The sequence below is a fragment of the Cricetulus griseus genome, chromosome 5, assembly GCF_003668045.3.
Source record: "Cricetulus griseus strain 17A/GY chromosome 5, alternate assembly CriGri-PICRH-1.0, whole genome shotgun sequence".
In the NCBI taxonomy this organism is placed as follows: Eukaryota; Metazoa; Chordata; class Mammalia; order Rodentia; family Cricetidae; genus Cricetulus; species Cricetulus griseus.
Window position 1 is genome coordinate 60,424,566 of NC_048598.1, and position 27,044 is coordinate 60,451,609.

General features: G+C 38.0%; 1 protein-coding gene across 1 annotated transcript in view; it reads left to right on the plus strand.

Moving 5' to 3' along the window:
- Positions 1–27,044, plus strand: part of Dars1 (aspartyl-tRNA synthetase 1) — a 46,229-nt gene that overhangs the window by 9,407 nt on the left and 9,778 nt on the right. The window contains exons 4-9 of the mRNA XM_027417737.1: positions 544–646; positions 13,476–13,578; positions 15,608–15,688; positions 17,794–17,853; positions 24,212–24,323; positions 25,584–25,718. Coding sequence (XP_027273538.1) covers positions 544–646; positions 13,476–13,578; positions 15,608–15,688; positions 17,794–17,853; positions 24,212–24,323; positions 25,584–25,718 — 594 coding nt within the window. The remainder of the gene's footprint in view (positions 1–543; positions 647–13,475; positions 13,579–15,607; positions 15,689–17,793; positions 17,854–24,211; positions 24,324–25,583; positions 25,719–27,044) is intronic.

A 27,044-nucleotide genomic window follows, 5' to 3' on the forward strand; every position in this document is an offset into this window, starting at 1 on the left:
GCAGAGGACAAGGGACTGGGAAAATGGAATGTGAAAGGACCTAGCCTATTCATCTGTGTCCTCTCTAACATGTCCTTTGGTAAAAAGAATTTTGGAGGTGGACCACCCCCAAAGAGCACTTGTATTCTGACTATAAACACTTTATTAGCACTTTTGTGATTGCATGATTGAAGCTGCCATGGTAGTTAGCTCATGTCTTTGCCAGTAGAATATAGAAGCTATTGGTTGAATGATAAGAGTCATCTGAAACAACTTGTAATTTAATGTTACAAAATAATCTTCTAGATTTATGTATCTCTAGCTATAAATCAGTGATTTACCTATGTTCTCAAAAGAAACTTGTCAGATACTTATTGGAACTGGTGTTAAAACTTGTCAGTTAAGTAAGTGTGGATATTTTGACTCTGAATGCTGATCGAGACATATGTATATACCTGATGAGTATATAAATTTTGACCTAATTTTAAAGTAGAGAAGCTTTTTCCTTTGTAAAACCTGAAATAGTATGCTCTTAGTGTACCACATTCTTTGTGTCTCCTGTAGGGAAGCAGTGCTTCTTAGTTCTGAGGCAGCAGCAGTTTAATGTCCAGGCTCTTGTGGCGGTGGGAGACCATGCAAGCAAGCAGATGGTTAAATTTGCTGCCAAGTAAGTAAGCAATTATATCCTGTTGTCAGAATAAACAATGGTGGGAACCAAGACTCCAGGGGTTTGGACCATTTTCATACATTAACATCAATGCTTCGTTTGTTTAAAAATGTAGTTATTTAAATTGTCAGTTCAGTGTTGCTTGAATACATTAAACTCACAAAAGAGAAAATATGGAGCACAGGCTTGTGATTCATTTGGAACTGCTGAAACTGCACTCTTCACAGACAAGTCACATTACTTTCAAGTAGAGCAACAAAAAGCCTGGCATACTCAGCAGGGCACACAGCAACTTGATTCTGTTGTGTTTGTTGAGCTTCGTTTCCTCCTCTTCCCCCTCCCCTTTGTGATTTGCATAAAAAGCAACAAGTTTTCTAACTAAATAATAAAGAACATAAGACAGTGTACTTTCGAAGGTGATTTCCTCCTGAAGGAAGTCAGACATGTATTAATAACGTTACAACTTTTAACTCTGACACCAAAGAGTGAGGGGGAAAAAAAGAGATAAATTTTCCCCCAATTGCAAAGGTATTGCTGTCTAGCTCAGAAGCTCTACAGAAGCACATGGTTTGGTTTGGTTTGGTTTGGTTTGCAAGAAGCAGGGCATTGAGATAGGAAAGAAGGGTGGTGGGTGCTCTGACTCTAAGGTAATGAGAGTTTCGTTTTTGGTTCATGATGTGGCTGTTTTGTTAGCTTTTTTTTTTTTATATAATTTAGTATTCCCATGATAATGGTTGAAGAAGACATAGGGAAATTTGTGGATAGTCTATATTTTAAGTAATAAGAGTAGGTATTTTTAAAGGAAGTTAACTAAAGCAAATACTGTATTTTTCTATTGATTGTTTTGAAATCTTTGAATTCTTTAGATGGAGGCTTTTTAAATTTTTTAAATTTATTTTTATTGTTTATGTGTATGAGTTTTTGCTTACATGTATGTATGTATGTGTGTATGACCCATGTGTGCCTGGTGCCAAGAGGCCAGAAAAGGGCATCAAGATCTCTGAAACTAGAATTACAGATGGTTATGAGTGGCCATGTGTGGGCTCTGGAAACTGAACCTGGGTCCTCTGCAAGAATGGCAAGTGCCCTTAACCTCTGAGCCATTTCTCCAAACCCTAGATGCATGTCTTCAAAGACAAGTTAGTGTAGATGGAATCATGAATTCTAGAATTAGAAAGAAGCTAACAAATGATCTTATGTAACATCTGAATTTGTGTTGAACTCTCCCTGGCCCCAAGACAGTGAAGTTCTTAGCAACTGGGTTTAGTTTAGAGATTTACTTAGGTCAGTTTTATTATTACATAGTAGCATCTGTATTTATGTTTAAAATTTTCAGCACCATGGATTTCATAACTCAATGGTAAATTTAGTTTAGTCCTATCAGTGTAGTAGCCCCACCTCTTCCTTTGCCTTAGACTGCTGTCAGATATCTGCTCTTCTGGTCACTAGGTTTGTTTTCATAGACTAAGTGCGCTTGTGAAATGCAGGTTAGTGTGTGTCCACATGTACATAAATTACTCTGATCCCTATTGATAAGCTGTATCTATGTAGAAAACCTTCAGTATAAAAGGAAAAGGATGGCCATGAAAATCACAGATGTCTATGCTAAACTATATTTAATATACTTAAAATACTAGGTAAAAATCAACCTCAAAAATATCTATGGATCTTTGTCTTTTATATATTATTTAGTTCTGGGAAACTAATAAGCTGACAGTTTTACATAGCACATACTTCTTCTGTTTGGTTGTTATAGCTTCAGTGTTACATTCCTAAGGAAAATATTGTAGTTGAAAAGTATTCTGAGAGCTGGAGAGGTGGCTCAGAGTTAACCTCTGAGCACTGCCTGCTCTTCCAGAGATCCTGAGTTCAATTCCCAGCAACTAAATGGTGGCTCACAACCATCTGTAATGAGATCTGGTGCCCCCTTCAGACATGCAAGCAGAATACTGTATACATAATAAATAAATAAGTCTTTAAAAAGTAACTTCATATGTTGAATATTTAAAAAGTCTTCTGAAAATCCCATTCATCTTCAATATTCACTGAGGGGCCTCCTCCTGATTGTGGGCAGTCAGAGTCTGTGATATCTAACATAATCAACAAAAAGTACTCAGGTTGTTTGGATCTTTCAGAAATTCCTGGGAATTACACAAATAACAGTAATTGATCTGTCAGCCAAAACTAACTAGCTGGTAGAAGTACTTACAAATAGTCTCCTAAACAGAATGCAGTTCAACAATGTTCCCTTATTTTGTAAAGAAAGAAAGGCCAGGCTTCCATGCGGAAGTGTTAGTCAAGAATGTTTTTCTTCAGCTGGCCAGTTGATAAAGTACTTGCAGAATACCCAGAATACAGTCTCTAGAAACTATTGAAAAATCCAGGCATGGTGGTATGTTCTTATACCGACACTGGTAAGGCCAAGACAGGAGGATCCCTGGGGCTTACTGATTAACCAACCTATTGTACTAGACAAGGTCCAGGGCAATGAGAGACCATTTCTCAAAACAATAGTAGATGATTTTCTTTTTTAGATTTACTTATTTATTTTACGTATATGAGTGTTCTGTCTGCATGATCCTGCTGCAGATGGTTGGGAGCCACCATGTGGTTGCTGAGAATTGAACTTAGGACCTCTGGAAGAGCAGCCAGTGCTCTTAACCTCTGAGCTACCTCTCCAGCCCCAGCAGATGATTTTTGAAGAATGTGATACCCATGGTTATCCTCTGATCACCATGGGCATTCACCTACTCACAAATACAAGAAATTAATTTTCTTTTAAACAAGAATATAAATAATTCTATATTCATAGTTTATGAAGCAGAACTCAATTGAGATCTAGATGGTATTCATACTACACAGATAAGCTGTAAAGTAAGTTTTTTAAAGCTTGTTCCTATTATATTTAGTGTGTTAAATATTAGACTTTATACGTTAGCAATGTGTGGGAAAGATAAGCTATTGCAAATTATAAAGCCTTTAGTTATATATAAGTGGTGGAGCCAATTTTGTACAATAGCCTTTACACGTGGTACTTAGATTATAATTGTATAACTTTTGGCACTAATACACTAAAGAATTAAGCCAGAGCAATTAATAGTAGGTGTATTGATAGCTTTGGTTACCTTGAGCAGTGAGGGTTCTTGTGACTAAGACTTGGGGTGATAACTTATGAGTTGGTAGTTGCTTGGGCTACTTGAAAAAAGACAGTTTTCTTAAGAACTTTAGTGCAAACTCCTGATGAGCATAGCACTGGTTTGGTGTCTCTGTCTCTCTCTTTAGCCAAGGAAATTCAGGATTGAAGTACTGAGTGTTTTGACTAAGCTTCTGTCTATAGAGTAGCCTCTATGTCACCTTGCCTCTTCATGATGTTAGCTCAAAGCCCTTCATAGAACTGGTCTACTTGTTAGACACTACCCCCAAGTTAGAGTCAAATTAGAGGGGAGACTTTTAAAAATATAATTCATTGGGCTAAGTGGCACACACCTTTAAACGAAGAACTCAGGAGGCAGAGGCAAGTAATTTCTTGAGTTCAAGGCCAGCCAAGGCTACACAGTGAGACCCTGCCTCCCAAAAATAAAATTAAAACATACATATAAAATTATGCAGTGAATGAGATGGTTAGTCCTTGACATAGAAGGACTAGGAGATAAATGAAGCACATCTCCAGTTATGTCAGTGTGTTGTTTCTAGAAAAGATTGACTAGGGAGAGACAGCCCCCCCTGGACTAGGAGCCTGGCTTCATAAAAGTGGAGAGTTGGTGGGGTACAAGCACAGGCTTCCTTTCTCTGGGCATCCATGAAGTGAGCCACTCCAAACTCCTCACCGTGATGGCCTCAAATGCTCAAACCCACTGCAAAATCAATCCTACCTCCTTTAAGTTTTTTTGTCAAATATTTTGTCACAGCATTGCAAAGTCTGATTTACACAGCAAGGGAAATATTTTGAATTTATTGATATGAAAACCTATTCCAAAGGTTTTCTGATGTTAACACTAATGAGTCCGTCTCTTTTGTAAAGCATGAGTGCTTTCCCAAGGAATCACCCCGTTATTTAAAAGCATGCTATAAAAACAGTGGGAGTAGAAGAGTTAGTTGTAGTTGAATTTCTGGTTTGCAATGACAGTTACGTTTTCTGCATAATTTCAGTAATAAATTTAATAGTTATAAACATGAAACCTTGATGTTACCAAATATATCTAACAACCCCACATACTTTAGATAAGTCTTTGACCTTTTTTTTTTTTTTTTTTTTTTCTTATCAACATGGCTGTCAGCAGTGTATTTTGTAATTCCTTTCACTGCCATTGTGAGGAATGAGCTGCAAAATCACCCAGTGAAGCAGCTGTGTGGGGAATGCAATTGTTGGGGAAATGTGACTACAGACTTAGAATTTAAAGTAACTGTTTGCCTTCTGCTAAGTGTCTGCTGCCTGACTGGTCCTGTTGTTCACTCTGCTAGCCTACAGGTATTTGTCACACAGCTATGTAAGCTAAAACCTCCAAAGTTTCTCTATCTTCCCCTTAGAGAAAGTGTTCCTGAGACATTCCAATATGAGTGTCCTTTTAAATTACATTTTTCTAAAGTGGTGCTTAAGTCATTATCAATTCTGCTGTTGTGTGACATGCACGTCCCTAAAAATCACTGTGCTGTGTGAAATTTGTGCAATAAAAATCATGGTTTATGGGCAAGTGAGGTTAATAGCATAACACTGAAAAACTTAACTAATGGCACATTTTTAAAGGGCAGGAACTTTACTTTCTAAAGGTAGGTTGAACAATTTCACAAATGTTGGATAGTCAGTAAATACACAAGTAGAAAACATGGCCCTTTTCTTTGAAAAAATATCTGTAGTTTGCTTGTGCAAAAGCCTTCAGAAAGATGTAGCTTATGCTGTTGTGAAGTGGTTGTGAAAGCTGCCTGGAATGGGAGGGGAGGTGGGACATCAAATGCACATAATGGGTGTGGCTAACAACTCAGGTCTCAGGGGATGATGGCAGCATGTGCTCTGAGTGTTTCTTCATGGTGGAGGTCACCCACATTACCAGACATTGATGATGCCTAAAAGAGACTGGTAGCAAATTATCTTGTTGGCATTGTTCCTAAGTGTTCCATCAAAATTGTCTTCTTGAGAAAGTCCTTACCTGTTTTCTAACTACTCCTGTGTGGGAATGAGGAAAATAACAGGAGTGGAGGATGACTTCCAAGTTTGGGGAACTCAGTAGAAATAACCTCACTGCTCCACCATCATCTTGTTCCTCACCCAGAACTCTGTTATCCTCTGCTGCTTTCTCTTCCTCTTGCCTGGCAACATCTGTAAGTTTCTGTTCTACACACTCCTGGTGCCTTATCTCACACCAAGACCAAGTGCATGTGTAGGATTATGAGATACCTGTTCCTCTTCTACCTGACAGTGAAAAATCAAGATTTAACACTTAGAGACTTCAGATATTATTTAGCAGAATTCTTGAGGATCTTTCCTTTTTTATCCTTTAAAGTATAATTACACAAGAAAACTTTGGAAAACAATGAGTTCTGCAAAATATTCTAGTGGCCTCCTATTAAGATCAAAACAGCACATGACCAGCTTCTAAACTAGTTCTGGGTGTTGTTCTTAAATAAAATGAAAGGCTTGCTTATGTTTTTAGCTGACGTTAAAAATTTGAGGACCAATGAAGCATGAAGTGATTGAAAAGAATATTTTGTAGCACATTGTTTGGGGGAGCCAGCTGCTTAGAGAGTGGGCCAGCTAATGCTGCCAGAATCTGGTTTAGAAAATAATACCCACAGAAATATGTGTATGAGGGAAAGGCTGCTTTTAATCCTCACTTAGTTTTCATCCTCTGCTGGGTCAGTTTTTTTACATATGAAATCTTGTGGCTGACTTTACTGCTGGAGGAACACCTGAATTGAACACTGTCGATGGGTGCTCTAGGTGTTTACGTTTTGAAGGTTGCTGCCCAAGGACACTAGACAATAAAATATGTGAACTCTTAAACAACAGAGTGGGAGAAAGAATGGGATTTCTATGTTAATTCCACACAGGCCTACATTTAACCCTATTCCCATTGGCCTTTTACCAGGTGGAGAAAAGCTAGGACTCCACTATTAAAAATACCAAATCAGACAGTTCCAGCTGGGGTTTCCTAATCACTTAAAAGGCAAAACTCAAGGTCACTTTTAATATCTTAAGTAGATAATGATCTTAGCATTTACTTTAGATATTAAATCTGAGGTTCTTGTCTTTTGCCTTATTGACTAAACTGTATTGCTAATTTTTGAGCTTTTCATTTTTTTCCTTGAAAAGAAACATTGGCATTTAATGTGAAGGAAAATATATGTCCCAGGTTCATCCAGTTTATCGATATTCTTATCCAAAAGTTGGCTCACTAATTAGATTCAGTGCCATAGGACGCTTGGGCAGATCATTTTAATCAATCTGTTAGGGAGATCAATTTTCTTGTGACTGAATGAATAGAAAAATGAAGCAACTGCATGAATTACGAAAGGCAGTTGACACATCTAACTCCATAGGGATTTTAAGACCATAATCTTAATTGTGTCTTTGAAATGGTTGGTGGTCTTTCTGTGTGTAGGTTTTCTGGAAGCAGAAAATGTGATTCCCGTGCAAGCTTGTGCTTCTGACCGTCCTTTACATTGTCACGGATTCTTTAGCTAAAGAGTTGAGCGAGAAGTGAGCCTCTTTTTTTCTTCTTTTGAAAAAATTGTTTTTAATTCAGTGTCATTTAGAGTTTCAGAGTAATATATAAAGTCAAGATTTTTTATTTTATTGGTAAGGTACTGTGGAAGTCTTTCTGTACCAACTAAACCAGATTCTGTACCAATAGAGGACGGCAGTTAATATAAATACAAGTTTTTGAAGTTTAAGGCTGACCCTTACAGCAGCAGCTTTAAAGGATTATAGCTAATATAGATAGTAGCTTTAATGTTTGTTTTCTTTGAGATAGTCTCTACCACAGAGCCTTGGCTAGCCTGGAACTTGCCATGTAGACAAGTTTGATTTCAAAATCACAGATCTCCTGGCCTCCACTTCAGTAGTTTTTAAAATTAAAAGGTACTATCACTCTTTGTGCTTGCTCAACAATCCTCCCTTTACCCCACAATTCAGGCAGTTTTGATTCTGAAAACAAAGTTTATTCTGTACATAAATATGTTATGTGTTTGACTTTATTTTTCTTTGTATTAGTCATTGTGGTTACATTTATTGATAGCTTGTGAGTCACAAGTATATTCCTCATTCTCTAATGAGTCACCTAGCTACATACTAGTTTTGTTTATTTTCTTTCCTCTGAGATATTTCACCTAAAATAGATATTTCACTGGTTGGTAGGTATAAAATTTCTGTTTACTACATTAACTATTATAGCTGGAAAATGGAGGAAAAAAAAATAGTACTCAGAAGTCTCACTGACTTGGAACACTTATGTAGCACCTGCTCTGGTCCAGGCACTTGGCTGAACTTGGAGCAAGGGGAAAGAGATTCAAAACTGTGCAGAGACCTGTTAGAAGATAGATGCTTATCTAAAGTTGAGGTTCAAAACAGCCAACTTTGCATTGTTATCCATTGCTGCTTCTAAAGCAGCTGTGCCTACATGCTTTGACTCTTTGTTGGAGCAAGTGTATCTGCTGGGGAAGAAATGACTGTATGTATCCTGCTTGGGTCTACGTTGAAATTTTGGATAAAGGTGTGCTTTAAAAATAAAGTATAGCTGAGCAGTGGTGACACATGCCTTTGATTCCAGCAGGGCAGGGGAATCTATGTGAGTTTGAGGACAGCCAGGGCCACACAGAGAAACCTGTCTCAAAAAAAACAAGAATAAAAAAAAAATAATTTTTTAAAAAATTAAGTCTAGGGCTGGGAAGATTTCTCAGTGGATAAAACTCTTACCATATAAACTTAAGGACATGAATTTCAGTCACCCATGTGAAAACTGGACACAGCATCCAGCACAGTTACAGAGAGATGGATAGGAGATAAGACAGAATCCCTGGGAGATGGGAGGTGAAGGCAGGAGAGGCCCTGGGATCTCTGGCTCACTATCCTGGCATACAAACAAGAAAACTATAAACAAATAAAATAGATGGCAAGGACAGACACTCTGTTATTCTCTGACCTCATGAGCACCATGGTAAGCACATGCAACACAAAATAGAATGGTGTGCTCGTGTCTAAAGCACTTCCCACATAACTGGAACTCAGAAGGAAATGGCTGAGTGAGAATGGAAGCAGTGCTTTAGAGAGTTGGGTGTTAAGATTACCTTTATGAGTTACAAAATAGAAGTGGGCTAAACTTCTTCAGCATTTAAAAAAAAAATACAGATAAATTCAGCAAAATACCATGGAATGGTGACAAAATTTATAAAACATTCCATATTCTCTGCAAGTGAGGAAAAAATGTGGAAGAGTTATTCACCAAATAGAAAACAGTGACCATAGAAGATGGGGTTGGATTAGCAGTTGAATCTGAATAAATCTGTTCTTTTATAATTAAAAAAATAAGGGTTTTAAAAATATTTTTTATGTGTGTGAGTATTTTGCTTGCATATTTGTAAGTGCACAATGTGTGTGCCTGGTGCTTATAGAGGCCAGGAAGTATGGCTAGTCTCTTGAACTGTTAGCCCCAGACCCTTATCTTGAGCGTGTCAATCTATAGAACCCATCTTTGTGGGAGATGTAACATGTACTTTACTAAAAGTTTCAATGTAGTCATAACTTAAGTTTTATTATGCATATAATATTAAGTTAATTATCACCTGGAAAATTTTCATCAAATTGCATTGCCTAAGTATGCCTAAAAACTATTCAGGGTCAGATAATTGAAGTTTGAACAGTGTCAGCTACTGAACTCAACTACATTCTTGCCTCCTACAGATTGTTACTCTGCTGGCCACGATGGTCACAGAGACCCCTGCAGGGATCATTTGGGAAGAGGGGACCTCAGTTGAGAAAATGCCCTCATCGGAATGGTGTGTAGGGCTTTTATTTGATTAATTATTCATGTGGGAAGGACCAGCCCATTGTGGACTGTGCTGCCCCATGACAGGTGGTCCTGGTGTAAGAAAAGCAGGCTGGGCAAGCTAAGCAGCACTCCTCCATGGTCTTTGTTTCAGTTCCTGCCTTGAATTCCTACCCTGATTCCCTTCTTGATGGACTACAACTAAAAGATGAAAAATAAACCTTTTCCTTTCCAAGTTGTTCTTCATCATTGTATGTACACCAAAAGAAACCTAACTAGGACAGGGATTATGTTTTAATAAATTGGCCCACCGAAAATAGGTAAATGGACTAGCATGGTGGCACATGCCTATAATCCTAGCATTCAGGAAACTGAGAACCATGGGCTCAAGGCCAACATGGACTATATATAAGCTTTCATGATAGAAAGCTTTTATCAGATATAAAGAATGATCCTTTTTGCAATTTTATTCTATGGAAACTATTGGTTATAACTAAAGTTTTTAAGTTGGTGGTTAGTAGTTCCTAATAAATGGCATGAAATCTGTTTTGCCTATTCCTTAATATCTTGCTATCAAGATTGTGCTAATTTATCTTATTTGCTAAGTGACTAATTATATGGAGAGCCAAAAGAGTGGTTGAAAAATGAAAGAGGCATGGAAAACAGTGCCTTGACAGTATTTCAGGCATTAATAATAAAAACAGCTGACTAAGCTCTTGAAAAGATGTGTTTAATTTACTTCATCCATTTCTCCTGTACTAAAACAGCTCCTGGGAGTTCCCTGCTTTCTGTCAGGGGTTATTTTCACTGCACATCTTCTGTAAACTCAAGTTTTCTAATTATCTGATAGATAAAAAACCCTTTTTCAAAATGTGGACATAGAGACATGTTTGTTTTCAAATGTGGAATTGAAAGCTTTCTTGTCCAGTGTCTTTCTGGTGGCAGACTATGTCATGTACACTGCTTTACATGTAAGTGCTAGACTGGGGTTGGGAATAGTGGTACACATTTGTAATCTTCTCACATGGAGGCAGAAGGATGAGGAGTTTAAGGCAAACCCAAGCTACATTAAAAACCAGCCTGGACTTTATGAAGACCCCCCCCCCAAAAAAATTATATTGGCAGTAGTTATGTTACTGTGTTGACTATAAGTGTACATATACACATGCAAATACACAGGAAAATCTCAGCTTCTTACAGGTTCTACTAGCAAGTTTTAGAGCTAGTCCTTCGTTATAAACCACTTTTTGTGTTGTTTTTTTTCCTTGTGAATTCGTTCATTTCTGCAAATAGGAGTAGGTAAAGGCATAAATTTTGATGTATAAAGATACTAGAAATGGTTTATCCAAATTATAAAGAACATCTGGTACTAATAATGAAGAAACAACAAAATGTTTATGGGTTTTTGTTTGTTTTTTGTATTTTTTCCATTAAATCTCCAGCCAGTGCTAAGCAGAGGGTCTCTGCCCACATTCCACTGTGATCTTTTGGAAGGAGACTAGTGTGAAACTCACTTGTTAGGAACAAAGCTCTTGAGGGGATGTATTTCTCCGTAGTTAAGAGTACTTGGTTTTCAAAGGATCTGAGTTCAGTTCCCGTAGCACACATGGCATTTATAACTATCGGTAATTCCAGTTCCAGAGGATCTGATGCCTTTTCTGGCCTCCTCAGGCACCAGTCATGCACATGGTACACACACACACTCACACACACACAGAGTCAGTGTTTTTTTGTTTTTTGTTTTTTTTTAAGCAGTGTTACTTGGCATTGTATCATACACTCTTAATCCCAGCAGTCAGGAGGAAGAAGTTGGGAGATCTCAGTATTCAAGGCCAACTAGGGCTATACAGAAAGTTCTAGGCCAGCCAGGTCTACATAATGAAACCCTGTCTCAAAAAAAAAAGAGAAGAAAGAAAGAAAGGAGGGCTTTTTCTTTTACTGTTTTGGGAAGGGGGTGGACCTGAGAGGACTGGGAAGTAAGTGTGATCAAAGTGCATGATGTGAAATTCCCAGATAATCAGTGAAAATATTGTAATTAGGGAGAAAGGCAATATTGATCTTAAGTAGCTTTGGAGAAGTCTGTCTGCTAAACAGAAGGGTCCAGAGGCCTCTACATAGGAGTCAGAGGGAGTAAAGCTTTGCAAAGCACCATGATTTAGTGACAACAGGAAAATTGGAGCTATGGTTGGATTGGTTTGGTTACCAGAACCCTGTATTGATCAGTGAGGTGAAAACATTCCTCCTGGAGACATGTGAAACGAGTCCTGAGTCATCTGTTCAGGCCTCAGGTGGACTCATGCATACAGAGTAGGCAGCTGCTAAAGGAAGGGTGAGTGACACTACACTGCCAATGTCAGGAAATGCTTTTAATAGTAAATAGACTGATCCTTCGAGTTTAGAGGTAACCACCTACTTCTTAATTACAAATTACGATGTTTCTTTAAGTTTTCAGTGATGGCTGTGATACAGGATTCTCAAGAGATAAGAGCTATATATACTATTAATTATTTTTTAAAAAGGTAATTGGTAGCCGGGCGGTGGCATGTGCCTTTAATCCCAGCAGAGGCAGGCAGATCTTTGTGAGTTCAAGGCTAGCCTGGTCTACAGAGTGAGAGTTCCAGGACAGGCTCCAAAACTACACAGAGAAACCCTGTCTCAGAAAACCAAAAGAAAAAGAAAGGTGAGAGAGTCCTAGACTAGGCCTAGGCTTTTCCATTCCAAAGCAGATGGCACTGTCTTTCACTGTGGTGTGCTAAAGTTAGCACTGTGTGGCTTCTAGGGTATCTGATAACACCACAACTACTGAAGATGCAATTTTGTGTCAGAATGAAAGCAACTTTTCTATGAATCTTAAATCATTTTTACCAAATGTATTGTCACATTCCAACGTACAAGACTATGTAAAACAAAAAAACAAACCTAGTTTAGTTTGCTTGGGAATCATCGTTTCAAATTACACCTTTTCTTGGTTATATGTAAAATAACCAGAACCAGGAAATGATTGGGTGTTTAATAGATAATGTAATAAAATTCTGCTTCAGAATTTAAGGGTCTAAGGCCAGGCGGTGGTGGCACACACCTTTAGTCCCATCACTAAGTTGGCAGAGGCAGGTGGATCTCTTGAGTTGGAAGCCAGTCTGATCTACAGAGTGAGTGCCAGGACAGTAAGAAACCCTATCTGGGGCGGGGGACGACAAAACAAAATCCTAATTTAAGGATCTAATGTTCCATGACTTGGGTTTTGTTAAGGACATCCCAGTAGATGTGGTTAGTTTATATTTGACATATTAAGTGTCACACGAGCATTCCTTAAGTGTGAGTGAACAGCTAAGTTATCACTCATAACCCAGGGACAATGTGAGCATAGAACCTTTTAGGTAATGAAGATGTAATTGCAAAGCACCACCCTTATATTTTCTTAGTACTTGGGGATCTTTTCAGTTGACCTTCTGTTATTTAATTCCATTACATAACAGTAATTGCATTTATTGAAGTCAGTGTTTCTTAGGAAAGGAAATGCTGATCTCAGTGATCTCAAGTGTAAGAGGGAAAGGGTCATTGAATAATTCAGAGACTTTACTACTTTTTTACAGTTCTTTAGTCCTTTTATGTTCCAAATATCTTATAAATTGTTTCTAAGCTGTGGCATCTTTAAAAAAAAAAATCTTTAACAGAATCTCACAAGGTATTCTGTGTAATAGCTTGTTTTAAATAGGTTGAAGAGGCTGGTTTATCGAAAGTGTCTCCTGTAGGAAAGAATGGTTTGACATATTTTGCTGCTTAAATACCAAATGAATTTTGACACCTTTAATAAGATTATTAAAGTTAAGGATTTTTTTTTCTCTTGACAGCATCAACAAAGAAAGTATTATTGATGTGGAAGGCATTGTGAGAAAAGTAAATCAGAAAATTGGAAGCTGTACACAGCAAGATGTTGAGTTACATGTCCAGAAGGTAACTCATTTTATAATACAATGTTGTGAGGACTGGAGATACAGCTTAATATGCATGGAACCCTGGATTTGACCCTAGCACCACAAGAAAAGAAAGAGTAAGAGAGAGACATAAAATTATGGATAGATATGAGTAATTCTTTATATCAAATCTGTATGTTCTTAGTAATTGATATAGCTGGGCATAGTGGCATACACTTTTTAATCCCAGTACTTGGGAGGCAGAGGTAGGCAGATTCTCTGAGTTTGAGTGTTCTTTATCGTTAGATTAAAACAAAAGACAACAAATTGTAGAATTCTGAGATTTATGTTAACTACTGAATCAGTTTGTTCTGCGGGACCTACTTAATAGAAGGAGAGAACCAATCCCTGGCTTCCACTCATATCTTGTGGTATGAGCATATATGCTCATATGTGTGCACACATTCATATAAACAGATAATGTTTGTTTAAGTCATTTGCAAGACAAGGGATAGTTTCTTCCTTCCCTCGACTTTGAGGGATATGAATCCAGAAAGAGCACATACACAGAGCCCTCTTCCCACAGAAGGGGGAGGGAGAAGATGGAGCACTTAGGGACATGCATAAGAAAGGCTGGTAGATTGAGAGAGATCAGCACATCTATACCTGTTGATTTGGAAATGAAGAGTTAAATTTAACAGAAGTTAATTGTTGTGGAACTCTGAGATATGGAAAAATCTTGTGTTTTTGCTGAGCTGACCTGACACATTACTTTGTTCCTTGTGTTGAGTCTACTAAAGAAGTCCATTTATATTGACAAAAAACGATTTGTCTTTTCCAACTGGCATGTTTTTCAGTACTCTAATAAAGAAAAGTTAATGACTAAAACAAACTTGTATTTTTAATAAGTAGGAGGGTCCCAGCTCAATGGCAGAACATATATCTCACATTATGTGTCAGTAATGAATACTAAAGCTGTAGGAGCTTACCTATAAGTTTTACAATAATAATAATAGTATTTTACAAAGCATTGATTTATGCCATAAGCAATTTACTGCCCCTTACTCTTACATATTCAGCCAACTGTTACTGCTTATATGTTTTGTGCCAAGTACTATGTGAACTTGAACCCAATGAAGGGGAGAGTGAATTTACACTGATTATGAAAGTCTCAGCTCTTGGATTCTCCAGTTTTAGATTTAAAGGTCAAGATTGTAATAACCAAAGGAAGCCTAAATTTGTATACAGGGAGCTATGATAGATAATTCTGCCTTTGAGTGTGGCTAGAGTAGAGCCTCTTGACACTTTCTGAAGGCCAAGGTAGTCCACAAACTGAGAGAACACAGCTTCCTTTCCTGACTTAATAGAGGTACTGGGCTTAGTAATTTCAGCGTGCAAGTGGTAAAGTTATATTTTTAAGGGTGTTCAGAAAACTCCTTACTCATGAACACACTGATTTTTTTATCACTAAAATGTGAAATTAGCATGTGTGGGTATCAAGGGACTTTGACAACATAAAGAAAGAATGCCCTCTGTGGCAGCTCCTGACCAGAACGGCAGGAAGTGAGATTTGATGTTTGATGAAAGGAGACAATTGAAGGAGACAACAAAGAATAAAGAAAGGAAGACTGATGGGCAAAGCCTAGCTGGGCTGAAGTTGGTCATGGTGGTAGCACTGGCTGAATACTGTTAATAATAGCAACACCTATGTTAATGCTTTGGTTCTGGGGCAGACCCCATTTTAATTGAAGCTTTGAGATTGATTTCCCTAATCACAGCTTTTGTTGATACAGCTAGGCCTTGTTTATTATGTTGGTGTGTACCTAGGGTTTATAAAGTATTTGTGTTGTCTTAGTCGACTTCAAATAATCCATAGAGCCAACAATATTATCCCTCTTAGGTAGATTAAAAATGGATATCATCTTATTTTACTTCACCAAGCGGTTTCAGTTAAAGATGTATGCAAACATCGTTCCATGTAGATTGTCTTTTAAACAGAAGGTAACAGTTTTTATTTTGTTTTGTCTTGTTTTTTTTACTTAATATTTTTGACAATTTCTCATTTTCAGATTTATGTGATCAGTTTGGCTGAACCTCGACTTCCCTTGCAGCTGGATGATGCCGTTCGACCTGAAGTAGAAGGTGAAGAGGTAAAGTTTATGTCGCATGTGCTTGCTCTGGGTAGTTTGTAATGTTAGAAATCCATTGCCCTCCTTGTAGTAAATGTACCTGTAAATTGATTTGAGTTCCATTTTTATTTTAAATTCACAGGGACTGGGGATATAGCTCAGGGGTAGAGAGTTTAGCATTCAGGAGGCCTGGGTACAATTAAATTACTTTCTTTTTTTAATTTTTAAACATAGTTATAACTCTGGAAAGTTCACATCACGTACCCAAATCTCACACACTTGCCAATCTGTACCCACCCTTCACCCTTGTAGCATCCTTCCCAAAGAAAAACTCAAATAATAATAATAATATTCAACAAATAAAAATGCAAATAAGAATACTGATTTAAACAAACAGACCAAAACAAACAAGAAAAGCAAGCAAACCATCAAGGAAAAAGACACTCCTTTATCTTTCCTAACACTCCATCGAAATTAAATTAAATCAATTAAATTTACTCTTACCACCATTATATCTAAGATTTGGGGGGGGGGCCTGTTTTACAGCTAGAGATGTAACTTAGTGATAGAAGCTTTTTTAATTGTCTTAAAAATGTAAAAGATAGCTTCCACAAGCTTTTGTTTTATTGATGTTTCTGTCAGTATTTATAGAATTAAAGTTTAAAAACAAAATTTAAAGTATTAATTTATTAAAATGTTAAATATTGCATGCTTGAATATATTTTAGATTAAAAGTAAAAGTGATCAAAGCGTACTTTATATTTTCCAAAACGAAACTTTACTATTACAAGTGACATCATGTTAAATATCTACAAAGTTTATAAATGTCTGACTGCATGTGCATGTAGATTCTCATATGGTCCTTGGATCCATGGGGTTGTGGAGTTACCAATCATATAGCTGTTGCAAAGTTCTTGGTACACTCATGAGTGTAAATGAAAAGTATTGTAATAAAAAAAGAAATTTAGCCCTGAATGGTGGAACACACCTTTAATACCAGGCAGAGGTAGCTGTATCTCTGAGATTGATGCTAACCTGTTCTACAGAATGAATTCGAGAAAAGCCTGGTCCTCACAAGGAAAGCCTTTTCATTGGGAGGGGAAAATATTAGTGAGTCTTGGGGTAGGAGCCTTTTGCTGGTCCCTTGACCACACTCCTAAAAACTGTTGCTCTGTGTTACTCTTCTGTTAGGTGTTAGCAAGGCTCACAAGTGAAATCCAGGATATATTAAGAGTTCAGGTGGGGAATTCTGGTGCCCCAGTAATGAGCAAGTTTGGAGAAGGGAAAGAAAGCAGTAGTATTTCTGTCCCTTCTCATTTTACCATCTCTTCTGTCTTTTTTGTTTTTGAGTGTATGTGGGGGTGGTGTATGTGTCTGTATGGTTACAGAAGTTGATACTAGGTGTCCTTAATTACTCTTCATCTTACATTTTGAGACAGAGTATCATCTCACTTTGAACCTAGAGCTCACTGAGCTAGTCTAGTTATCTCCATGTATTACAGCCAGGAATATGAGGATTCAGTTCCAATATTGACACCTTTATAACATGCTTCACCCTCTGAGTCATCTCTAGTCTAAGTCTCCTCCCCTTCACTTCCCTTCTCTCTTGTGTTGGTGTGTGTGGGTATTTGAGATAGTCTCCCACAATGTTGCTTTGGCTAGCCTGAGACTCACGGAGATCCACCTGCCTCTGCTTCCCAAGTGCTGGCATTAAAGGCATGCCTTAACATCCCTAGAATCATCTCTGCCTCTAACAGTAACTTTTCCCTGGTTTTCCTCTTACTCTGTTCATTATCTTGACTCCCTGGTTTCCATGTACAATATTGGTATACACAACTTTCACTAAAAGGAAACATAGCTTGCCGGGCAGTGGTAGTGCACACCGGAGGCAGAGGCAAGCAGATCTCTGTGAGTTCGAGGCCAGCCTGGTCTACAAGAGCTAGTTCCAGGACAGGCTCCAAAGCCACAGAGAAATCCTGTCTCGAAAAACCAAAAAAAAAAAAAAAAAAAAAAAAAAAGGCAACATAGCTTTTAAGAGTAGAGTGTATGGTGTACAAGTGTGTACTTCAAATATTGGTAAAATATGTTTTTCTCATTCCCCCCCCCCTTTTTTTTTCTTTTTTTAGGAAGGAAGAGCTACCGTCAACCAGGATACAAGATTAGACAACAGAGTCATTGATCTTAGGGTATGATGCCTCATTTGTTTGTTGATGTGGTTATGCCAACACCAAGATGGGTGGGGATACCATAAAGCTAATTGCCACTTACCTATGTATAAGTATAGTGATAAAAGACAGACATAGTGTACCTCTCTGACTGACCCTTTCCCCAGAAAACTGCCAGTAGCAGGAGCAGGTGAGTGTTAGTTCTCAGGATACTGACTTGCTTTGTTTGAAAATAACAGATGATTATAGAGCCAGTGTTTGGGTGGCTTCCAGGTGATGTCTGTTTTGTACAAGCTTAGCAAGTAGAAATGCAATCATTAAGTCACTATAAGATGTGAAAGAAACTGCATACAATTTAGTGCAACCAGGTGGAGATGGGTTGTTGTGAAGAAGTCACTGTCGTGGTTTACACTGTCGTCTCAAGGGACTTCTATTTCCCTTTTGGTTTGGTTGCAAGTGAAAGAATTCAGTGGTTTCATCATTGGTTTGTCATCTTTCTTTCTTAATGTTTGACCACATCTTCCTCCTTAAGTATTCTGTCTCATGCTCAGGTTCTTTGCTGCCCCAAGTTTTTTCTGGCTTTGACTCTTCGGCAATTCTGAGTGTCACCTTGTAGTATACTTAACACTTCTTCTGAATATTTGCTGCGCCTTTTTTTTTGGGGGGGGGGGGAGGTGGTTTTTCAAGACAGGGTTTCTCTGTGTAGTTTTGGAGCCTATCCTGGCACTCGTTCTGGAGACCAAGCTGGCCTCAAACTCACAGAGATCCGCCTGCCTCTGCCTCCCGAGTGCTGGGATTAAAGGTGTGCACCACCAACACCCGGCCTTTTTTTTTAACCTTCTTCATTTTAATTTATGTTGAAAAACTAACCTCCTGGTACCTCCTAGAAAGCTCAAGTTTTTCATGTATTTTGGGCATCAGAGTTAGATATTTTGTGTTTACCCATACTATTTGTTCAACGTTGTTACCCATACTACAGTTTAGCAAGAAAATATTTGTTTGTGGTGGCGTAATTTAAATACATCAAAACCATTGAATAATGGGAATTTGCTAGGAGCATGGCACTGGCCTGTGATCCCAGGTATTTGGGAGGCTGAGATAGGATCACTGGCACCCAGGATTTGGCCAAACTTGGTTGTATGCACCAGTAGTCCCAACATTTAAGAGGCTGAGGCAGGAAAGTTCAAAGTCAGCTTGGAGTACATAGGCTATTAGAGGTCTGCTTTAGCTACAGTAAACAAACAAAAGAGAAAGAATGATGGGAAGTTTTTCATATTTACATCCAGTTGATTTTTCTTGAAAAGTTAGAGATCTTAGCAGAATTGCTTAGTACTTAGCATGTTGGCTAACGTACTAGGTGGAGTATATGACCTTTGTGTTACCTTATGCCACCAGGCGTCGGAATAAAATCCTTTATAAAAAAGGAAGAATACTATGTAAATGGGATGTTAGATAAACATGCAGGCACTCTCATGGAACCTGAGTGTCTGCAAGTCCAGTTTCAGAGCGGGTCCAGTAATGACATCTTCTGTCCTCTGCAGGCAATGGGCATGCATGTGTTGCATATATATACATGTAGGCAAAACACTTACATGCTTTTTAAGTGTATGTTTTTTATCCCTTCCTAAGAGTCATTAACAAAACCATGGAATCCTAGAACACTTAGAACAACAATTAGACAGTTTGTAGTCAAGTGTCTCTCTGCTCATTGTCTACTTCAATACTTTTTTTTTCAAGTAGAAAATGAAAATATATGTCTAATGAATTTTTATACCCTTGTAATACAAAAGATATTCTTGGCAGTATAGTTTGTGTGCCAGCATATTGGAATTTATGACATTTCAATTTTACAATGTTTTTCTAAAACTGGAGATACACAGTGGTTTCTGGGTGTTAAACAGATGCATGTCTTACATTTTAATAGTTACATGATATAACTTGCAAATTAAATTCATGTGTTTATGGATGCTGCTACTCACGAGTGCCATTTAAGGTGTGATTGAAAAGGAAATAATGGTAATACAAGTGAAACCCACCATGACAGAAATGAATAGAGGCAGAAACAAATTGAAGTAATGCTGGTTTATGTGAGCAGCAGGCAATGTTGGGAGAGCTGTGAGAATCATAGGTGGGTGGTTGCCATAGCAGATGGCATTTTTTAACAAAGATGTGGATGGTCTAAGGTAATTGAGGGAGTTTCCTGGGTGTGTTGTAACTATTGGCCTGAATCAGAGTGCTGTAGGAATGCCTGAAACTGTTGTGTCTGCAGCACCTTTGTCTTAGACTACCACCCCTGCGTGTTGGAGAGTCTTGCCTGGGATTTAACCTGAGCGCTGCCAAAGTTTCCTTATTGTAGTAATATAATTGCAGTTTTGCTGTGATTCCAGTTTTTTATTACAGAGGTTACTTGTACTTAATTATAAATTCCACATCAAGCTGATTTAAGAAAAAAACAAATAGCTCATTTGGAATGAAGAGAGGTATAATTTTAGAAATAACTTTCTATCCAGTTTTTTAATGACAGAATGTCTTTTGTCTGCAGTGCTTGGAACTGGAAATATTTTGAAGTCTTTTCTGATTTAGGAATATGTACATATACATACTTAGATACCCTAGAAAATGGGACCCAAGTTAAATATGAAATTCATTTATAATCCATATGTATACATAGTCTGAATGTTATTTTATATGTAATATTTTAAGTAATATTCTGCATAAAATGTGGTCTTGAAGTATGGATTTCTCTACTTGTAGCATCATATGAGTGTTCAGAAAGAGATTTTAGAGCATTTCAGATTTTCAGGGGAGGAATGCTCACCAGATCTCTTACTCCTCAGCCCAGCTTCCCAGCCATCTATAAAGTGGCTTCATAAACTGTTAACTTGCATGAAGTCTGTAGCCACTATAAGCAAAGCTAGAGTGGGTTTAGCTGAGGCAGTAACTGAAGTTTGTTTTTGTTTTTAAGCCATAAGCTAAACACAACAAGAAAATAATTTCAACAGACTTAGCTGTCCTGTAACTTGCTCTGTAGACAAGACTGACCTCGAACTCACAGAGGAGATCCACCTGCCTCTGCCTCCCAAGTCATGGGATTAAAGGTGTGCACCACTACCACCCGGCTCTTTTTTTTTTTTTTTTTTTTTAATTCTTCCTCTCAACACTTCAGATTCTTCCCCTGAACCTGCCCCTTTTGTCTTATAAAAGATAAAATGTTGTTTTCTAATAATGTGACCTCAGAGAAAATAATTCTGTTTAAGTAGAGTCTTGCTTTTTTTCCCTTCTGTTTTTACCTTGTCTAATAACTGCTGAGTAATCTCCAGCTAAAATTGGTCTATATTTTTAATGAGTTGGCAAAAAATAAACTTTTGGTTCTTGTTAAGTATTATTATTCTACCTAGAATGGCTGGATTTGACCAAAAGACAAAAACTCCCCTTTTCCTTTTTCCGTTGCTTAGATTTCAGTTGCTCTATCCTATCCTCTAATGTCATAAGGATGCTTTGTGAAGGAGCAAATGCTGAAGCCTGACTCTGCAGTAGAGTACAAGTTTCTCAGGTTCTGGGCTGCTCTGTTGAGCACAGTGTTTCCCTTGAGGCAAGTTGCCATACACGGATATTGAAGCTTCTCAGTAGTAACTGTGTCCTGAGTACAAAGATAACTGGCATGCACTCAGTACAAGTATGGTTCGTTCCCTAAGTCAGAATTCTTGGCAGCCTTACAGATAATCAAAATAATTGAGCATTTTCTTTGAAGCTTTTTCTTTCTTGCTGCTTTTAAAGAACATCTTGTGTTTAAAATACAAATTTTGATTAACTTTTCTTGCCAACCTCATTCTTGATTTCGGCAGTCCTCATCCCCCGACCCCTCAAAGTCCTCTTATCTCAGCCTCCTTAGAGCATACAAATCGAGCACAGGACTTTTAGTATGTCAGTATGCAAGGCAAATGACATAGCCCTGAGCTATACCCCCAATTCCTTCTCTAATAAACTAATAAACCCATCATTCCAGCAGCCAGCAAGTCCCATGAGGAACCTAGTGGGGGAGGGGATGTTTTTTCTCATATATAACATGGATCCATTTTCTTCTCTCATCGACAGATTTGTTGATAAAAAAAAAAAAAATCAGGAAGCCCAAAATGGGGACACAGTAGATGGTAGGGATGTATTTATTTTTTAGGTTTGGTGGGTTTTTGGTTTTGCTTTTTTGTTTGTTTTTGTGGGTTATTTTTGTCTTGTTTTAATTTTTTTTTAAGATTTATTCATTTTATGTATGTGAGTTCTGTATTTACATGTATGCCTTTATGCCAGAAGAGGTCATCAGATCCCACTGTAGATGGTTGTGAACCTCCATGTAGTTGCTGGGAATTGAACTCAGGACCTCTGGAAGAGCAATCAGTGCTCTTAACCCCTGAGCCATCTCCCTAGCTCTAAAATTTGTTTATTAAAAACATAATTAAGTGAAATTTCTATTCATACTGTGAGTTATAACAATCAGTCCAGAGCTTAATTTCCATTTGATAAGAAGATAAAATAAATTTAGCTAGGCTAGCTAAAAATAAATAGAGTGAGCGGGGCAGTGATGGTACACACCTTTAATCCCGGCACTTGGGAGGCAGAGACAGGCAGATCTGGTCTACAGAGCAAGCGAGTTCCAAGACAGCCAAGGCTACACAGGGAAACCTTGTCTCAAAAAACCTTAAAAACAAACAAAAAAACAAAACCAAAAAAAAAAAAACCCCACAGTGATGAAATGTACTAATGGCCTTTACAGAATCTATTTCACTTAAGTGAATTGTGTTTCCATATGAATAGCAGTACGGTGACGTGCCTCTTTGATTTATAGGTTGCTAGGTTTTAAAAAGCAGAAAAATACAGTTTGTAGTGATTGAGCGAACCAGTGTTTTCTTAAGTCACATGACACATAAACAAATGAATAATTGGGCAAGTAAGTAAATAAATAAGTAGAGCCATGAATCCTCCTCTCCAGCTTAGATGTGAATGTCTTAAAAGTAAAAAATGGTTATAACAGATTAGATGCTTCTAAAAACGTATCTCCATTGTTTTGTTGAAATTATTGATTTGTATCTTTGAACTTGGGTTATAAAATAGCATTAAGTATGTCCTGGTTTGGAGTGGCAGGATGGCTCAAGGTATAAAGGTGCTTTCATCCATGCCCTGGTTCCATCGTGATAGAAAAAGGTAGCCAACTTCATTAAATTAACCTTTGATCTCCACACATGAGGTATGACGCATGCACAAAAACTAAATGTTAAAAAAAAAAAAGTCCTAATCTCCAAAGATTCAAGGTTAAGTTCTTTCCTATAAAGGAGATGCAGAGTAGCCCCCTGGTCCTTAGTGTCTGCATCAGAGTGCAGTGTGCGCTTAGGCAGGATGAGTTGTGGCTAGCCCTGTGTGGGTTGAGGTCAGGTAATTTACCAAACACCTATCCGGTTATAACATTATCCCCCTCCTCTGGGCTAGAATGATGGCTCATCAGTTAAAAGCACTGACTGTTCTTCCAGAGGTCCTAAGTTCAATTCCCAGCAACCACGTGGTGGCTCATAACCACCTTTAATGAGATCTGGTGCCCTCTTCTGGCCTGCAGGGACACATGCAGGCAAAACACTGTATACATCATAAATAAATAAAATCTTATAAAAAAAACAACTTTTTTTTTATTATGCAAGACTTATTGATGTCACTTCCTTTAACTGGAGCATGGATAGTCATTAGAGATCTCTGGCCAGTGACTGAGGCTGAAAGTAAACAAAGGAGCTGGACTAGCTGAGGAGATAAATCGGAAAAATGAAAGAAAATAGGAAAGGTGACAGCAGCAAGCTCCTAGAGGGCCACTGCTCACTGCTTTTATGTGCCATTGTTGGTCAGAGTTGTGAGATGCTGAACTTTTTCTTAGCCATTTTCTTAGTTTAAGGAACAAATGCACGGCTATCTAGTTAGTATATACTTGGTGATTAGTAACATGAATGTATGTGTTGTCTTCGGTAACTTAATACTCCATGCTAAGCTCTAATTTAGAATATTTGTATACTACCTAACATTGATACATCTCACCCAATAGACTGCCTTTAAAAACAGTCCCCAAGAGAATCTATAAGCAAGGTGTGTCTCTAGTTGTTAAATATTTTTCTTGAGTGGCATTCTTATAAATTAGAACACCTGCTCAGGAAGCATTTCTAGTGAGAATGCTCAGTATGGTCATATATGTTCATTAGATTGCAGTTTGTCTCATCACCTTCTGGCTTGGGCTGTTGTGCTCCATCTTCTTCAGTACTATTGGACTTAAAAATGGTTGAGAGCAGGCGTAGTTTAACTTGCTTGGTGTGCCAGGTTGATTTAATTAGATTTTGATGCTATCTTACAGACATCAACTAGTCAAGCCATCTTCCGTCTCCAATCTGGCATCTGCCATCTCTTCCGAGAAACTTTAATTAACAAAGGTTTTGTGGAAATCCAAACTCCTAAAATTATTTCAGGTATGCTTCAAAATAACCCCCCCCAGTGTTGCTTATGTTGATTTTTAAACTGAAATAATACCAAGAGTCCCTTAAGGTTCAGTGCCATGGAACTGTTTCTAAGGGCAATACTACCACCATCTTTCTATATTCCTCCAAGAGTCACTTTGTGGTAACAATGAGGAAATGAAGCAGTTACAAAGCACAATTCATACACTGTAAGTTAGGCCACATGTGTTTTTATATTATGTTAATGTCCTCCAAAATTGGTACAGCAGTTTGATTTTATGTAAACTTCATTGTCAAATACCTATTGGTGTAATTCTTGCAGGAAAGTCTTGTCTTGATCATTTTACCCTTTTAGAATTGCTTATATAACACTTAAAAAGATGAATTACAAATATCATTCTAGCTGGTCTTGCTGGCAAGCAACTTTAATTCCAGCATTCCAGAGGCAGAGGTAGGTAGATCTCTGTGAATTCAAGGCTAGCCTGGTCTACATAGTGAGTTCCCAGCCAGCCACTACTACATCATTGCAGGGCTTAATGAGTGGATAAAGGGTTTGCCTTGCCACTTCCACCAAGCCTAACAATGTGAGTTCAATCCCCAGGACATATAGAAGGAGAGAACCAACTTTCATAAGCTGTCCTCTGACCTTCACATACACTTGACAGGCAAACATATACTCTAAATAAATAAATATTTGTAAGGAATATCATTCTTGGGGCTGGAGCGATAACTCAGTGGTTAAGAGCACTTGTTGCTCTTACAGGGGACCCAAGTTCAGTTCCTAATTCCAACACAGTTGTTTATAACCTGTAACTCCAGTTCCAGGAGATCCAATGCCTTCTTCTAACCTCCTTTGGTACAAGGTATACATATTATACACATACATACATGCAGGCAAAACAATATACACAAGATAAATTATTAAAAGAGTAGTATTTAGATATAGATTTTAAAAAAATAAGCTGGGTGGTGGTGGCACACATTTTTAGTCCCAGCAATCGGGAGACAGAGGCAGGTGAATCTCTGTGAGTTCGAGGCCAGCCTGGTCTACAGGAGCGAGTTCCAAGACAGCCTCCAAAGCCACAGAGAAACCGTGTCTTGGAAAAAAAAAAAAAAAGAAAAAGTGAAACATTGCCTTCTGACAGTTAGAAAAGTAATTAAGACAGCAGCCTTACACGGTGAGACCCTGTCTCAGAAAAAAAGGGAGGGAAACTAAGAATTACATGGATTAACATACAATTGATTATGATAATAGAAATGTTTGTATTTCAGCTGCCAGTGAAGGAGGAGCCAATGTTTTTACTGTGTCCTACTTTAAAAATAATGCCTACCTCGCTCAGTCCCCACAGCTGTATAAGCAGATGTGCATATGTGCTGATTTTGAGAAGGTTTTCTGCATTGGACCAGGTAAGATATTGTCATTTATGTGTTGACTAATTGTAAAATCATGTTGAGTAAAATTGTTGTATTAAGTCCATTAATTATAGAGTAACTAGAAACACTAGAGTTTAGATCCTTTGAAAGCTTGAATCCTTTTATCTACTGATTATACAGATATTAGAATTTAAGAGCTGTTAGTGTGTGCAAGGCTCTCAGTTCAATTCCACAAAAAAACAAAACAAAACAAAAAGATACTAGACGGGGGAGGGAACTACGAGAATGAGAAGGGAAGAAAAGGAAGGATGCAGAGGTCATGAGGGAACAGAAAGGTGTAGATTAGAAGAAAGGATATGTGATAGGTAGGGTTTTAGTTGTGGGGGTGGTAGGGGAGGGAGAAGGGAACTGGGATTGTCATGTAATTCAATCTTGTTTATAATTCAAATTTTAAAAAAGTCAAAAAAAAGATACTAAACTCAAAGGTAAAAATGACATGTGTGTGTGCCTGTCTGTGTATGACAATATCTCATTTTAAAAATACATGTTTTGAGGACCAGCCAGGCATGATGATACACATCTTTAATTCTGGGCCTCAGAGGCAGGTGAATCTCAGTTCCCATGCAGATGTTGGGAATCAAATCTAGGTTCTTTAGGAGAGAAGCCAGTGCTTTTAACTGCTGGACCAGCTAAATTTCCAGTTCCAGGAGATATGATGCCCGTTTCTAGCTTTTGTTGGCACTGTGATACACAGGCATACATGCAGGCAAAACATTATATATACATGAAATAAATGTGTATTGCACACCTTTAATGCCAGCACTTGGGAGGCAGAGGCAGGCGGATCTCTGTGAGTTCAGGCCAGCCTGGTCTCCAGAGCGAGTCCCAAGACAGGCTCCAAAGCTACACAGAAAAACCCTGTCTCGAAAAACAAAAACAAACAAACAAAAAGAACATAATAGGATATTGAGATAATGTTCTAGTAGAAGGAACAGGATAGGTAAAAAGCATGGACTGCCAGAGAAAACAGAAATAAGAGTAGTTAGAAATTGGAAGTAAGCTGGGTGTTGGTGGCAGATGCCTTTAATCCCAGCACTCGGGAAGCAGAGGCAGAGGATCTCTGTGAGTTCGAGACCAGCCTGGTCTACAAGAGCTAGTTCCAGGACAACAGCCTCGAAAGCCACAGAGAAACCCTGTCTCAAAAAACAAAACAAAAAAATTTGGAAGTATAGGCTAAGATTAAATTGAAAAGTGTAAAGGTTTTAGACTCTTGTCATTTTATGTCTTGTGATAGTAGTCATTTGGGAGTCGTGAGTTTCCAAGCAGGGATGTGTTACAGGAATATTAATGCGGCAGTGC